At 49.8% G+C, this 15,326-nt stretch overlaps 1 protein-coding gene across 1 annotated transcript in view; it reads left to right on the top strand.

Moving 5' to 3' along the window:
- The window catches only part of csmd2 (CUB and Sushi multiple domains 2), an 899,615-nt gene that overhangs the window by 661,897 nt on the left and 222,392 nt on the right, over positions 1 to 15,326 (top strand). Inside the window, exon 38 of the mRNA XM_071373664.1 lies at positions 8,324 to 8,512. Within this exon, the coding sequence (XP_071229765.1) occupies positions 8,324 to 8,512 (189 nt within the window). The remainder of the gene's footprint in view (positions 1 to 8,323; positions 8,513 to 15,326) is intronic.

Raw genomic sequence — 15,326 nt, 5'->3', positions numbered from 1 at the left:
AGCCAAACACAGCCTACATCAGCTGGTGAGCTCTGTTTATAGCCAAACACAGCCTACATCAGTTGGTGAGCTCTGTTTATAGCCAAACACAGCCTACATCAGCTGGTGAGCTCCGTTCATAGCCCAACACAGCCTACATCAGCTGGTGAGCTCCGTTTATAGCCAAACACAGCCTACATCAGCTGGTGAGCTCCGTTCATAGCCAAACACAGCCTACATCAGCTGGTGAGCTCTGTTTATAGCCCAACATAGCCTACATCAGCTGGTGAGCTCCGTTTATAGCCAAACACAGCCTACATCAGCTGGTGAGCTCTATTTATAGCCCAACACAGCCTACATCAGCTGGTGAGCTCCGTTTATAGCCAAACACAGTCTACATCAGCTGGTGAGCTCCGTTTATAGCCAAACACAGCCTACATCAGCTGGTGAGCTCCGTTTATAGCCAAACACAGCCTACATCAGCTGGTGAGCTCCGTTTATAGCCAAACACAGCCTACATCAGCTGGTGAGCTCTGTTCATAGCCAAACACAGCCTACATAAGCTGGTGAGCTCCGTTTATAGCCAAACACAGCCTACATCAGCTGGTGAGCTCTGTTCAAAGCCAAAGACAGCCTACATCAGCTGGTGAGCTCTGTTTATAGCCAAACACAGCCTACATCAGCTGGTGAGCTCTGTTTATAGCCCAACACAGCCTACATCAGCTGGTGAGCTCCGTTTATAGCCAAACACAGCCTACATAAGCTGGTGAGCTCCGTTTATAGCCAAACACAGCCTACATCAGTTGGTGAGCTCTGTTTATAGCCAAACACAGCCTACATCAGCTGGTGAGCTCTGTTTATAGCCAAACACAGCCTTCATCAGCTGGTGAGCTCTGTTTATAGCCAAACACAGCCTACATCAGCTGGTGAGCTCTGTTTATAGCCAAACACAGCCTACATCAGCTGGTGAGCTCTGTTTATAGCCAAACACAGCCTACATCAGCTGGTGAGCTCTGTTTATAGCCAAACACAGCCTACATCAGTTGGTGAGCTCTGTTTATAGCCAAACACAGCCTACATCAGCTGGTGAGCTCCGTTCATAGCCCAACACAGCCTACATCAGCTGGTGAGCTCCGTTTATAGCCAAACACAGCCTACATCAGCTGGTGAGCTCCGTTCATAGCCAAACACAGCCTACATCAGCTGGTGAGCTCTGTTTATAGCCCAACACAGCCTACATCAGCTGGTGAGCTCCGTTTATAGCCAAACACAGCCTACATCAGCTGGTGAGCTCTGTTTATAGCCCAACACAGCCTACATCAGCTGGTGAGCTCCGTTTATAGCCAAACACAGCCTACATCAGCTGGTGAGCTCCGTTTATAGCCAAACACAGCCTACATCAGCTGGTGAGCTCCGTTTATAGCCAAACACAGCCTACATCAGCTGGTGAGCTCCGTTTATAGCCAAACACAGCCTACATCAGCTGGTGAGCTCTGTTCATAGCCAAACACAGCCTACATAAGCTGGTGAGCTCCGTTTATAGCCAAACACAGCCTACATCAGCTGGAGAGCTCTGTTCAAAGCCAAACACAGCCTACATCAGCTGGTGAGCTCTGTTTATAGCCAAACACAGCCTACATCAGCTGGTGAGCTCTGTTTATAGCCCAACACAGCCTACATCAGCTGGTGAGCTCCGTTTATAGCCAAACACAGCCTACATAAGCTGGTGAGCTCCGTTTATAGCCAAACACAGCCTACATCAGCTGGTGAGCTCTGTTCAAAGCCAAACACAGCCTACATCAGCTGGTGAGCTCCGTTCATAGCCCAACACAGCCTACATCAGCTGGTGAGCTCCGTTTATAGCCAAACACAGCCTACATCAGCTGGTGAGCTCCGTTTATAGCCAAACACAGCCTACATCAGCTGGTGAGCTCCGTTTATAGCCAAACACAGCCTACATCAGCTGGTGAGCTCCGTTTATAGCCAAACACAGCCTACATAAGCTGGTGAGCTCCGTTTATAGCCAAACACAGCCTACATCAGCTGGTGAGCTCTGTTCATAGCCAAACACAGCCTACATCAGCTGGTGAGCTCCGTTCATAGCCAAACACAGCCTACATCAGCTGGTGAGCTCCGTTCATAGCCCAACACAGCCTACATCAGCTGGTGAGCTCCGTTTATAGCCAAACACAGCCTACATCAGCTGGTGAGCTCCGTTTATAGCCAAACACAGCCTACATCAGCTGGTGAGCTCCGTTTATAGCCAAACACAGCCTACATCAGCTGGTGAGCTCCGTTTATAGCCAAACACAGCCTACATCAGCTGGTGAGCTCTGTTCATAGCCAAACACAGCCTACATAAGCTGGTGAGCTCCGTTTATAGCCAAACACAGCCTACATCAGCTGGAGAGCTCTGTTCAAAGCCAAACACAGCCTACATCAGCTGGTGAGCTCTGTTTATAGCCAAACACAGCCTACATCAGCTGGTGAGCTCTGTTTATAGCCCAACACAGCCTACATCAGCTGGTGAGCTCCGTTTATAGCCAAACACAGCCTACATAAGCTGGTGAGCTCCGTTTATAGCCAAACACAGCCTACATCAGCTGGTGAGCTCTGTTCAAAGCCAAACACAGCCTACATCAGCTGGTGAGCTCCGTTCATAGCCCAACACAGCCTACATCAGCTGGTGAGCTCCGTTTATAGCCAAACACAGCCTACATCAGCTGGTGAGCTCCGTTTATAGCCAAACACAGCCTACATCAGCTGGTGAGCTCCGTTTATAGCCAAACACAGCCTATATCAGCTGGTGAGCTCCGTTTATAGCCAAACACAGCCTACATAAGCTGGTGAGCTCCGTTTATAGCCAAACACAGCCTACATCAGCTGGTGAGCTCTGTTCATAGCCAAACACAGCCTACATCAGCTGGTGAGCTCCGTTCATAGCCAAACACAGCCTACATCAGCTGGTGAGCTCCGTTCATAGCCCAACACAGCCTACATCAGCTGGTGAGCTCTGTTCATAGCCAAACACAGCCTACATAAGCTGGTGAGCTCTGTTTATAGCCCAACACAGCCTACATCAGCTGGTGAGCTCCGTTTATAGCCAAACACAGCCTACATAAGCTGGTGAGCTCCGTTTATAGCCAAACACAGCCTACATCAGCTGGTGAGCTCTGTTCAGAGCCAAACACAGCCTACATCAGCTGGTGAGCTCCGTTCATAGCCCAACACAGCCTACATCAGCTGGTGAGCTCCGTTTATAGCCAAACACAGCCTACATCAGCTGGTGAGCTCCGTTTATAGCCAAACACAGCCTACATCAGCTGGTGAGCTCCGTTTATAGCCAAACACAGCCTACATCAGCTGGTGAGCTCCGTTTATAGCCAAACACAGCCTACATAAGCTGGTGAGCTCCGTTTATAGCCAAACACAGCCTACATCAGCTGGTGAGCTCTGTTCATAGCCAAACACAGCCTACATCAGCTGGTGAGCTCCGTTCATAGCCAAACACAGCCTACATCAGCTGGTGAGCTCCGTTCATAGCCCAACACAGCCTACATCAGCTGGTGAGCTCTGTTCATAGCCAAACACAGCCTACATAAGCTGGTGAGCTCCGTTTATAGCCAAACACAGCCTACATCAGCTGGTGAGCTCTGTTCAAAGCCAAACACAGCCTACATCAGCTGGTGAGCTCTGTTTATAGCCAAACACAGCCTACATCAGCTGGTGAGCTCTGTTTATAGCCCAACACAGCCTACATCAGCTGGTGAGCTCCGTTTATAGCCAAACACAGCCTACATAAGCTGGTGAGCTCCGTTTATAGCCAAACACAGCCTACATCAGCTGGTGAGCTCTGTTCAAAGCCAAACACAGCCTACATCAGCTGGTGAGCTCCGTTCATAGCCCAACACAGCCTACATCAGCTGGTGAGCTCCGTTTATAGCCAAACACAGCCTACATCAGCTGGTGAGCTCCGTTTATAGCCAAACACAGCCTACATCAGCTGGTGAGCTCCGTTTATAGCCAAACACAGCCTACATCAGCTGGTGAGCTCCGTTTATAGCCAAACACAGCCTACATAAGCTGGTGAGCTCCGTTTATAGCCAAACACAGCCTACATCAGCTGGTGAGCTCTGTTCATAGCCAAACACAGCCTACATCAGCTGGTGAGCTCCGTTCATAGCCAAACACAGCCTACATCAGCTGGTGAGCTCCGTTCATAGCCCAACACAGCCTACATCAGCTGGTGAGCTCAGTTTATAGCCAAACACAGCCTACATCAGCTGGTGAGCTCTGTTTATAGCCAAACACAGCCTACATAAGCTGGTGAGCTCCGTTTATAGCCAAACACAGCCTACATCAGCTGGTGAGCTCTGTTCATAGCCAAACACTGCCTACATCAGCTGGTGAGCTCTGTTTATAGCCCAACACAGCCTACATCAGCTGGTGAGCTCCGTTCATAGCCCAACACAGCCTACATCAGCTGGTGAGCTCCGTTTATAGCCAAACACAGCCTACATCAGCTGGTGAGCTCTGTTTATAGCCAAACACAGCCTACATAAGCTGGTGAGCTCCGTTTATAGCCAAACACAGCCTACATCAGCTGGTGAGCTCCGTTTATAGCCAAACACAGCCTACATCAGCTGGTGAGCTCCGTTTATAGCCAAACACAGCCTACATAAGCTGGTGAGCTCCGTTTATAGCCAAACACAGCCTACATCAGCTGGTGAGCTCTGTTCAAAGCCAAACACAGCCTACATCAGCTGGTGAGCTCTGTTTATAGCCAAACACAGCCTACATCAGCTGGTGAGCTCTGTTTATAGCCCAACACAGCCTACATCAGCTGGTGAGCTCCGTTTATAGCCAAACACAGCCTACATAAGCTGGTGAGCTCCGTTTATAGCCAAACACAGCCTACATCAGCTGGTGAGCTCTGTTCAAAGCCAAACACAGCCTACATCAGCTGGTGAGCTCCGTTCATAGCCCAACACAGCCTACATCAGCTGGTGAGCTCCGTTTATAGCCAAACACAGCCTACATCAGCTGGTGAGCTCCGTTTATAGCCAAACACAGCCTACATCAGCTGGTGAGCTCCGTTTATAGCCAAACACAGCCTACATCAGCTGGTGAGCTCCGTTTATAGCCAAACACAGCCTACATAAGCTGGTGAGCTCCGTTTATAGCCAAACACAGCCTACATCAGCTGGTGAGCTCTGTTCATAGCCAAACACAGCCTACATCAGCTGGTGAGCTCCGTTCATAGCCAAACACAGCCTACATCAGCTGGTGAGCTCCGTTCATAGCCCAACACAGCCTACATCAGCTGGTGAGCTCAGTTTATAGCCAAACACAGCCTACATCAGCTGGTGAGCTCTGTTTATAGCCAAACACAGCCTACATAAGCTGGTGAGCTCCGTTTATAGCCAAACACAGCCTACATCAGCTGGTGAGCTCTGTTCATAGCCAAACACTGCCTACATCAGCTGGTGAGCTCTGTTTATAGCCCAACACAGCCTACATCAGCTGGTGAGCTCCGTTCATAGCCCAACACAGCCTACATCAGCTGGTGAGCTCCGTTTATAGCCAAACACAGCCTACATCAGCTGGTGAGCTCTGTTCAAAGCCAAACACAGCCTACGTGGACAGAGGAAGGGAGAACGGTATGAGGGAGACGTCTCTCTGTCCACGTCTCTCATACCGTTCTCCCTTCCTCTGTCCACGTCTCCCTCATACCGTTCTCCCTTCCTATGTCCACGTCTCTCATACCGTTCTCCCTTCCTATGTCCACGTCTCCCTCATACCGTTCTCCCTTCCTATGTCCACGTCTCTCATACCGTTCTCCCTTCCTCTGTCCACGTCTCCCTCATACCGTTCTCCCTTCCTATGTCCACGTCTCTCATACCGTTCTCCCTTCCTATGTCCACGTCTCCCTCATACCGTTCTCCCTTCCTATGTCCACGTCTCTCATACCGTTCTCCCTTCCTCTGTCCACATCTCTCATACCGTTCTCCCTTCCTATGTCCACGTCTCCCTCATACCGTTCTCCCTTCCTATGTCCACGTCTCTCATACCGTTCTCCCTTCCTATGTCCACGTCTCCCTCATAACGTTCTCCCTTCCTCTGTCCACGTCTCCTTCATACCGTTCTCCCTTCCTATGTCCACGTCTCCTTCATACCGTTCTCCCTTCCTCTGTCCACGTCTCCTTCATACCGTTCTCCCTTCCTATGTCCACGTCTCCTTCATACCGTTCTCCCTTCCTCTGTCCACGTCTCCTTCATACCGTTCTCCCTTCCTCTGTCCACGTCTCCTTCATACCGTTCTCCCTTCCTCTGTCCACGTCTCCTTCATACCGTTCTCCCTTCCTATGTCCACGTCTCTCATACCGTTCTCCCTTCCTCTGTCCACGTCTCTCTCATACCGTTCTCCCTTCCTATGTCCACGTCTCCCTCATACCGTTCTCCCTTCCTATGTCCACGTCTCTCATACCGTTCTCCCTTCCTATGTCCACGTCTCCCTCATACCGTTCTCCCTTCCTCTGTCCACGTCTCCTTCATACCGTTCTCCCTTCCTATGTCCACGTCTCCTTCATACCGTTCTCCCTTCCTCTGTCCACGTCTCCTTCATACCGTTCTCCCTTCCTATGTCCACGTCTCCTTCATACCGTTCTCCCTTCCTCTGTCCACGTCTCCTTCATACCGTTCTCCCTTCCTCTGTCCACGTCTCTCATACCGTTCTCCCTTCCTATGTCCACGTCTCCCTCATACCGTTCTCCCTTCCTATGTCCACGTCTCCCTCATACCGTTCTCCCTTCCTATGTCCACGTCTCCCTCATACCGTTCTCCCTTCCTATGTCCACGTCTCCCTCATACCGTTCTCCCTTCCTCTGTCCACGTCTCCTTCATACCGTTCTCCCTTCCTATGTCCACGTCTCCTTCATACCGTTCTCCCTTCCTCTGTCCACGTCTCCTTCATACCGTTCTCCCTTCCTATGTCCACGTCTCCTTCATACCGTTCTCCCTTCCTCTGTCCACGTCTCCTTCATACCGTTCTCCCTTCCTCTGTCCACGTCTCCTTCATACCGTTCTCCCTTCCTCTGTCCACGTCTCCTTCATACCGTTCTCCCTTCCTATGTCCACGTCTCCTTCATACCGTTCTCCCTTCCTCTGTCCACGTCTCCTTCATACCGTTCTCCCTTCCTCTGTCCACGTCTCCTTCATACCGTTCTCCCTTCCTATGTCCACGTCTCCTTCATACCGTTCTCCCTTCCTATGTCCACGTCTCCTTCATACCGTTCTCCCTTCCTATGTCCACGTCTCCTTCATACCGTTCTCCCTTCCTATGTCCACGTCTCCTTCATACCGTTCTCCCTTCCTATGTCCACGTCTCCTTCATACCGTTCTCCCTTCCTATGTCCACGTCTCCTTCATACCGTTCTCCCTTCCTCTGTCCACGTCTCCTTCATACCGTTCTCCCTTCCTATGTCCACGTCTCCTTCATACCGTTCTCCCTTCCTATGTCCACGTCTCCTTCATACCGTTCTCCCTTCCTATGTCCACGTCTCCTTCATACCGTTCTCCCTTCCTATGTCCACGTCTCCTTCATACCGTTCTCCCTTCCTATGTCCACGTCTCCTTCATACCGTTCTCCCTTCCTATGTCCACGTCTCCTTCATACCGTTCTCCCTTCCTATGTCCACGTCTCCTTCATACCGTTCTCCCTTCCTATGTCCACGTCTCCTTCATACCGTTCTCCCTTCCTCTGTCCACGTCTCCTTCATACCGTTCTCCCTTCCTATGTCCACGTCTCCTTCATACCGTTCTCCCTTCCTATGTCCACGTCTCCTTCATACCGTTATCCCTTCCTATGTCCACGTCTCCTTCATACCGTTCTCCCTTCCTATGTCCACGTCTCCTTCATACCGTTCTCCCTTCCTATGTCCACGTCTCCTTCATACCGTTCTCCCTTCCTATGTCCACGTCTCCTTCATACCCAGATTGAACAAACAGGTTGTCAATAGAAAGACATCTAGTAAGTTGTCTCCTAACAGATTATAAACAGCATATATTTCTCAGTTATTTCCTAGTTCCGTATCGATTGGATTCACAATCACAAGAGTAAAACATGAAGTATAAAAACACTGCAAACAGACTATAGTATAAAAATGAACAGATTGTTAGGCAGCTTTCATTCTCCTGTTTGACTGCTCTGTCTCTCCTTCCTTCCTTCCTTCCTTCCTTCCTTCCTTCCTTCCTTCCTTCCTTCCTTCCTTTCTTCCTTCCTTCCTTCCTTCCTTCCTTCCTTTTTTTATTTATTTATTCATCTCCCTCCCTCCCTCCTCCCCAGCCTATGAGCTTAATGAGTGTCTGGACCCAGAGCCGTTCCGTTACGGCGTGGTGGTGGGGGCAGGCTACAACGTGGGCCAGTCCATTTCCTTCGAGTGCCTCCCCGGCTACCAGCTAATGGGACATTCCATCCTGACCTGCGAACACGGGACCACACGCAACTGGGACCGCCCCTTCCCTCGTTGTCAAGGTAACACACTACAGACTCTAACTCTGATTCGCTAGTCCCACCCATACTAACACCTCGTTGGCAACTGGGACCGCCCCTTCCCTCGCTGTCAAGGTAACACACTACAGACTCTAACTCTGATTCGCTAGTCCCACCCATACTAACACCTCGTTGGCAACTGGGACCGCCCCTTCCCTCGCTGTCAAGGTAACACACTACAGACTCTAACTCTGATTCGCTAGTCCCACCCATACTAACACCTCGTTGGCAACTGGGACCGCCCCTTCCCTCGCTGTCAAGGTAACACACTACAGACTCTAACTCTGATTCGCTAGTCCCACCCATACTAACACCTCGTTGGCAACCGGGACCGCCCCCTCCCTCGCTGTCAAGGTAACACACTACAGACTCTAACTCTGATTCGCTAGTCCCACCCATACTAACACCTCGTTGGTCCGTAATTTGCTATCACCTTCCATACTAACACCCCGTTGGTTCATCTAGTTCCTGTTCAACTTAGGAAACGGACCTACGATCAACTTAAAGCACCAACATACCCCTCTTCCTAGAAGCTTTCATAACACACATTTCCATGTGTCTAGTCTCTGGAACGGTAGTGTCATCATTACTGGACTCTTCTGTGTATAGGTTGGGATTAACTCTTATGAATAATTCAAATTAACCACCTCCCATTACTGGACTCGAGTTCTTCATAGGAATCAATACTCCAAGGAGAAAAGGGAACGAAATGGAAAGAAAAGCCTGCAAAAGTATTGCGTCATATAGGGAATAGGTTTCCATTTTTTGGACACGACTAAATTCTGGGGAGATAGAGAACAAAAGTAATGGGTACTCTCTTCTCCGTCTCGCCCTTCACCCACATTCTCACACTCTCTCTGTCAATTATTGAAGAAGGCTGGTAAAATTACAGGCAGGCAGGAGAGGTGACACCCGTGACAGGGGTCCTTGAATGGACGTGTTGGAAGATAGATAGGGTGGAATAACTGAGGAGAGAGAGAGGGAGAGAGATAGAGAGAGCGAGGGAGAGAGAGAAAGAGCGAGAGAGAGAGAGATGGAGTGAGAGAGAGAGATAGAGAGAGAGGGAGAGTGTGTGTGTGTGTGTGTGTGTGTGTGTGTGTGTGTGTGTGTGTGTGTGTGTGTGTGTGTGTGTGTGTGTGTGTGTGTGTGTGTGTGTGTGTGTGTGTGTGTGTGTGTGTGTGTGTGGGTGCGTGCCTTTGTATGCGTGTGAGCATATGTGTGTAACGCCTACGTGTGTGATACACCAACCCATCTCCAGCCCTCCTGCGATGGTCTCTGACTGTGAATGTAATTGATTTGGCTTTAAGACATGATGAGAGGGCAGGAGATACAGAAGGAATACTGTGATAAACAGAGAGAGAAAGACATTTGAAATGTCTTGTTTATTTTTGGAACTTCTGTGAGTGTAATGTTTACTGTTAATTTTTATTGTTTATTTCACTTTTATTTACTATCTATGTCACTTGCTTTGGCAATGTTAATATATGTTTCACATGCCAATGAAGCCCTTAAATGTAATTTAATTGAAATTGAGAGAGAGAGAGAGAGAGAGAGAGAGAGAGAGAGAGAGAGAGAGAGAGAGAGAGAGAGAGAGAGAGAGAGAGAGAGAGAGAGAGAGAGAGAGAGAGAGAGAGAGAGAGAGAGAGAGAGAGAGAGAGAGAGAGAGAGAGAGAGAGAGAGAGAGAGAGAGAGAGAGAGAGATCCAAATTGAACAGTAGCTGCTGAAAAAAATTCACTCCTACAAATGTGTAAATGTACATGATTTTTTTGAGTGAAATACATTGGAAAAACACAAGACTGAATGGGAGACAGCAGGTGTATAAGTTCTGGTGTCCTACAACTGGGGGAGGAAGGGATAGAGGGGGAGGACGGGGTAGAGGGGGAGGACGGGATAGAGGGGGAGGACGGGATAGAGGGGGAGGAAGGGGCAGCTACTTAGTCAGAACAGGATTGACACCCCCGACAACATCATCATCCACACTTGCACAAACAACCTTCATGCCAAAGGTGAAAATGTTTCTGGGGCAGTGAGAAGAGTGGCAGAACGGGCACAGGCTGTGTTCCTACCAAGAAAAGACTTCCCAGGAAAGTTGATCGACAAAATAAATCAACAGATCACTGTGGACTGTGGCTCACTGCTCAACGTCAGAACGGCTCACCATCCCTCTCTGAAATGGGAACACGTGTAAGATAATGGACGTCTTGATCAGGACAGTATCAGAACCTTTGCTATGGACCTAAAAGATGCAACACTTGGCAGGGACCCACACACCCATCACCCCAGCAACAGAGGTCCCCCGCCCCACCTTCTGAAACAACAGTACCTCCACCATCCCCAGGAGAAAGGAGCCAGACACGGCTTTTTACAGCACAGCTCTACTAGACCCCATCACAACACAACACAGCTCTACTAGACCCCATCACAACACAACTCTACTAGACCCCATCACAACACAGCTCTACTAGACCCCATCACAACACAGCTCTACAAGACCCCATCACAACACAGCTCTACTAGACCCCATCACAACACAGCTCTACTAGACCCCATCACAACACAGCTCTACTAGACCCCATCACAACACAGCTCTACTGGACCCCATCACAACACAGCTCTACTAGACCCCATCACAACACAGCTCTACTGGACCCCATCACAACACAGCTCTACTAGACCAATCACAACACAGCACTACTAGACCCCATCACAACACAGCTCAACTAGACCCCATCACAACACAGCTCTACTAGACCCCATCACAACACAGCTCTACTAGACCAATCACAACACAGCACTACTAGACCCCATCACAACACAGCTCAACTAGACCCCATCACAACACAGCTCTACTAGACCCCATCACAACACAGCACTACTAGACCCCAACACAACACAGCTCTACTAGACCAGGCCCAACACAACACAGCTCTACTAGATCCCATCACAACACAGCTCTACTAGACCCCGTCACAACACAGCTCTACTAGACCCCATCACAACACAGCTCTACTAGACCCCATCACAACACAGCTCTACTAGACCCCATCACAACACAGCTCTACTAGACCCCATCACAACACAGCTCTACTAGACCCCATCACAACACAGCTCTACTAGACCCCATCACAACACAGCTCTACTAGACCCCATCACAACACAGCTCTACTAGACCCCATCACAACACAGCTCTACTAGACACCATCACAACACAGCTCTACTAGACCCCATCACAACACAGCTCTACTAGACCAGGCCCAACACAGCTCTACTAGACCCCATCACAACACAGCTCTACTAGACCCCATCACAACACAGCTCTACTAGACCCCATCACAACACAGCTCTACTAGACCCCATCACAACACAGCTCTACTGGACCCCATCACAACACAGCTCTACTGGACCCCATCACAACACAGCTCTACTAGACCCCATCACAACACAGCTCTACTAGACCCCATCACAACACAGCTCTACTAGACCCCATCACAACACAGCTCTACTAGACCCCATCACAACACAGCTCTACTAGACCCATCACAACACAGCTCTACTAGACCCCATCACAACACAGCTCTACTAGACCCCATCACAACACAGCACTACTAGACCCCATCACAACACAGCTCTACTAGACCCCATCACAACACAGCTCTACTAGACCCCATCACAACACAGCTCTACTAGACCCCATCACAACACAGCTCTACTAGACCCCATCACAACACAGCTCTACTAGACCCCATCACAACACAGCACTACTAGACCCCATCACAACACAGCTCTACTAGACCCCATCACAACACAGCTCTACTAGACCCCATCACAACAAAGCTCTACTAGACCCCATCACAACACAGCTCCACTAGACCCCATCACAACACAGCTCTACTACACCCCATCACAGCTCTACTAGACCCCATCACAACACAGCTCTACCAGACCCCATCACAACACAGCTCTACTAGACCCCATCACAACACAGCTCTACCAGACCCCATCACAACACAGCTCTACTAGACCCCATCACAACACAGCTCTACTAGACACATCACAACACAGCTCTACTAGACCCATCAAAACACAGCTCTACTAGACCCCATCACAACACAGCTCTACTAGACCCAAACACAACACAGCTCAACTAGACCCCATCACAACACAGCTCTACTAGACCCCATCACAACACAGCTCTACTAGACCCCGTCACAATACAGCTCTACTAGACCCCATCAAAACACAGCTCTACTAGACCCCATCACAACACAGCTCCACTAGACCCCATCACAACACAGCTCTACTAGACCCCATCACAGCTCTACTAGACCCCATCACAACACAGCTCTACCAGACCCCATCACAACACAGCTCTACTAGACCCGATCACAACACAGCACTACTAGACCCCATCACAACACAGCACTACTAGACCCCATCACAACACAGCTCTACTAGACCCATCACAACACAGCTCTACTAGACCCATCACAACACAGCTCTACTAGACCCCATCACAACACAGCACTACTAGACCCCATCACAACACAGCACTACTAGACCCCATCACAACACAGCTCTACTAGACCCCATCACAACACAGCTCTACTAGACCCCATCACAACACAGCTCTACTAGACCCCATCACAACACAGCTCTACTAGACCCCATCACAACACAGCTCTACTAGACCCCATCACAACACAGCTCTACTAGACCCCATCACAACACAGCTCTACTAGACCCCGTCACAACACAGCTCTACTAGACCCCATCACAACACAGCTCTACTAGACCCCATCACAACACAACTCTACTAGACCCCATCACAACACAGCTCAACTAGACCCCATCACAACACAGCTCTACTAGACCCCATCACAACACAGCTCTACTAGACCCCATCACAACACAGCTCTACTAGACCCCATCACAACACAGCTCTACTAGACCCCATCACAACACAGCTCTACTAGACCCCATCACAACACAGCTCTACTAGACCCCATCACAACACAGCTCTACTAGACCCCATCACAACACAGCTCTACTGGACCCCATCACAACACAGCTCTACTGGACCCCATCACAACACAGCTCTACTAGACCCCATCACAACACAGCTCTACTAGACCCCATCACAACACAGCTCTACTAGACCCCATCACAACACAGCTCTACTAGACCCCATCACAACACAGCTCTACTAGACCCATCACAACACAGCTCTACTAGACCCCATCACAACACAGCTCTACTAGACCCCATCACAACACAGCACTACTAGACCCCATCACAACACAGCTCTACTAGACCCCATCACAACACAGCTCTACTAGACCCCATCACAACACAGCTCTACTAGACCCCATCACAACACAGCTCTACTAGACCCCATCACAACACAGCTCTACTAGACCCCATCACAACACAGCACTACTAGACCCCATCACAACACAGCTCTACTAGACCCCATCACAACACAGCTCTACTAGACCCCATCACAACACAGCTCTACTAGACCCCATCACAACACAGCTCTACTAGACCCCATCACAACACAGCTCTACTAGACCCCATCACAACACTGCTCTACTAGACCCCATCACAACACAGCTCTACTAGACCCCATCACAACACAGCTCTACTAGACCCCATCACAACACAGCTCTACTAGACCCCATCACAAAACAGCTCTACTAGACCCCATCACAACACAGCTCTACTAGACCCCATCACAACACAGCTCTACTAGACCCCATCACAACACAGCTCTACTAGACCCCATCACAACACAGCTCTACTAGACCCCATCACAACACAGCTCTACTAGACCCCATCACAACACAGCTCTACTAGATCCCATCACACCACAGCTCTACTAGACCCCATCACAACACAGCACCACTAGACCCATCACAACACAGCTATACTATACCCCATCACAACACAGCTCTACTAGACCCCATCACAACACAGCTCTACTAGACCCCATCACAACACAGCTCAACTAGACCCCATCACAACACAGCTCTACTAGACCCCATCACAACACAGCTCTACTAGACCCCATCACAACACAGCTCTACTAGACCCCATCACAACACAGCACTACTAGACCCCATCACAACACAGCTCAACTAGACCCCATCACAACACAGCTCTACTAGACCCCATCACAACACAGCTCTACTAGACCCCATCACAACACAGCTCTACTAGACCCCATCACAACACAGCTCTACTAGACCCCATCACAACACAGCTCTACTAGACCCCATCACAACACAGCTCTACTAGACCCCATCACAACACAGCTCTACTAGACCCCATCACAACACAGCTCTACTAGACCCCATCACACCACAGCTCTACTAGACCCCATCACAACACAGCTCTACTAGACCCCATCACAACACAGCTCTACTAGACCCCATCACAACACAGCTCTACTAGACCCCATCACAACACAGCTCTACTAGACCCCATCACAACACAGCTCTACTAGACCCCATCACAACACAGCTCTACTAGACCCCATCACAACACAGCTCTACTAGACCCCATCACAACACAGCTCTACTAGACCCCATCACAACACAGCTCTACTAGACCCCATCACAACACAGCTCTACTGGACCCCATCACAACACAACTCTACTGGACCCGGCTCACCTCATCTCAAACCCAGCTCTTCACAGCACTGACCACTACTCTATGACCTAGCAGAATACTGTCCTTCAGCGAAGTGCACCGAATGATGCTGTCCACACCATGTATCATTCACATCATCAACCT

Source organism: Salvelinus alpinus, chromosome 29 (assembly GCF_045679555.1).
Source record: "Salvelinus alpinus chromosome 29, SLU_Salpinus.1, whole genome shotgun sequence".
NCBI lineage: Eukaryota > Metazoa > Chordata > Actinopteri > Salmoniformes > Salmonidae > Salvelinus > Salvelinus alpinus.
Note: the sequence above shows the minus strand (reverse complement) of the source record. Positions and strands in the feature narration are given on the sequence as shown.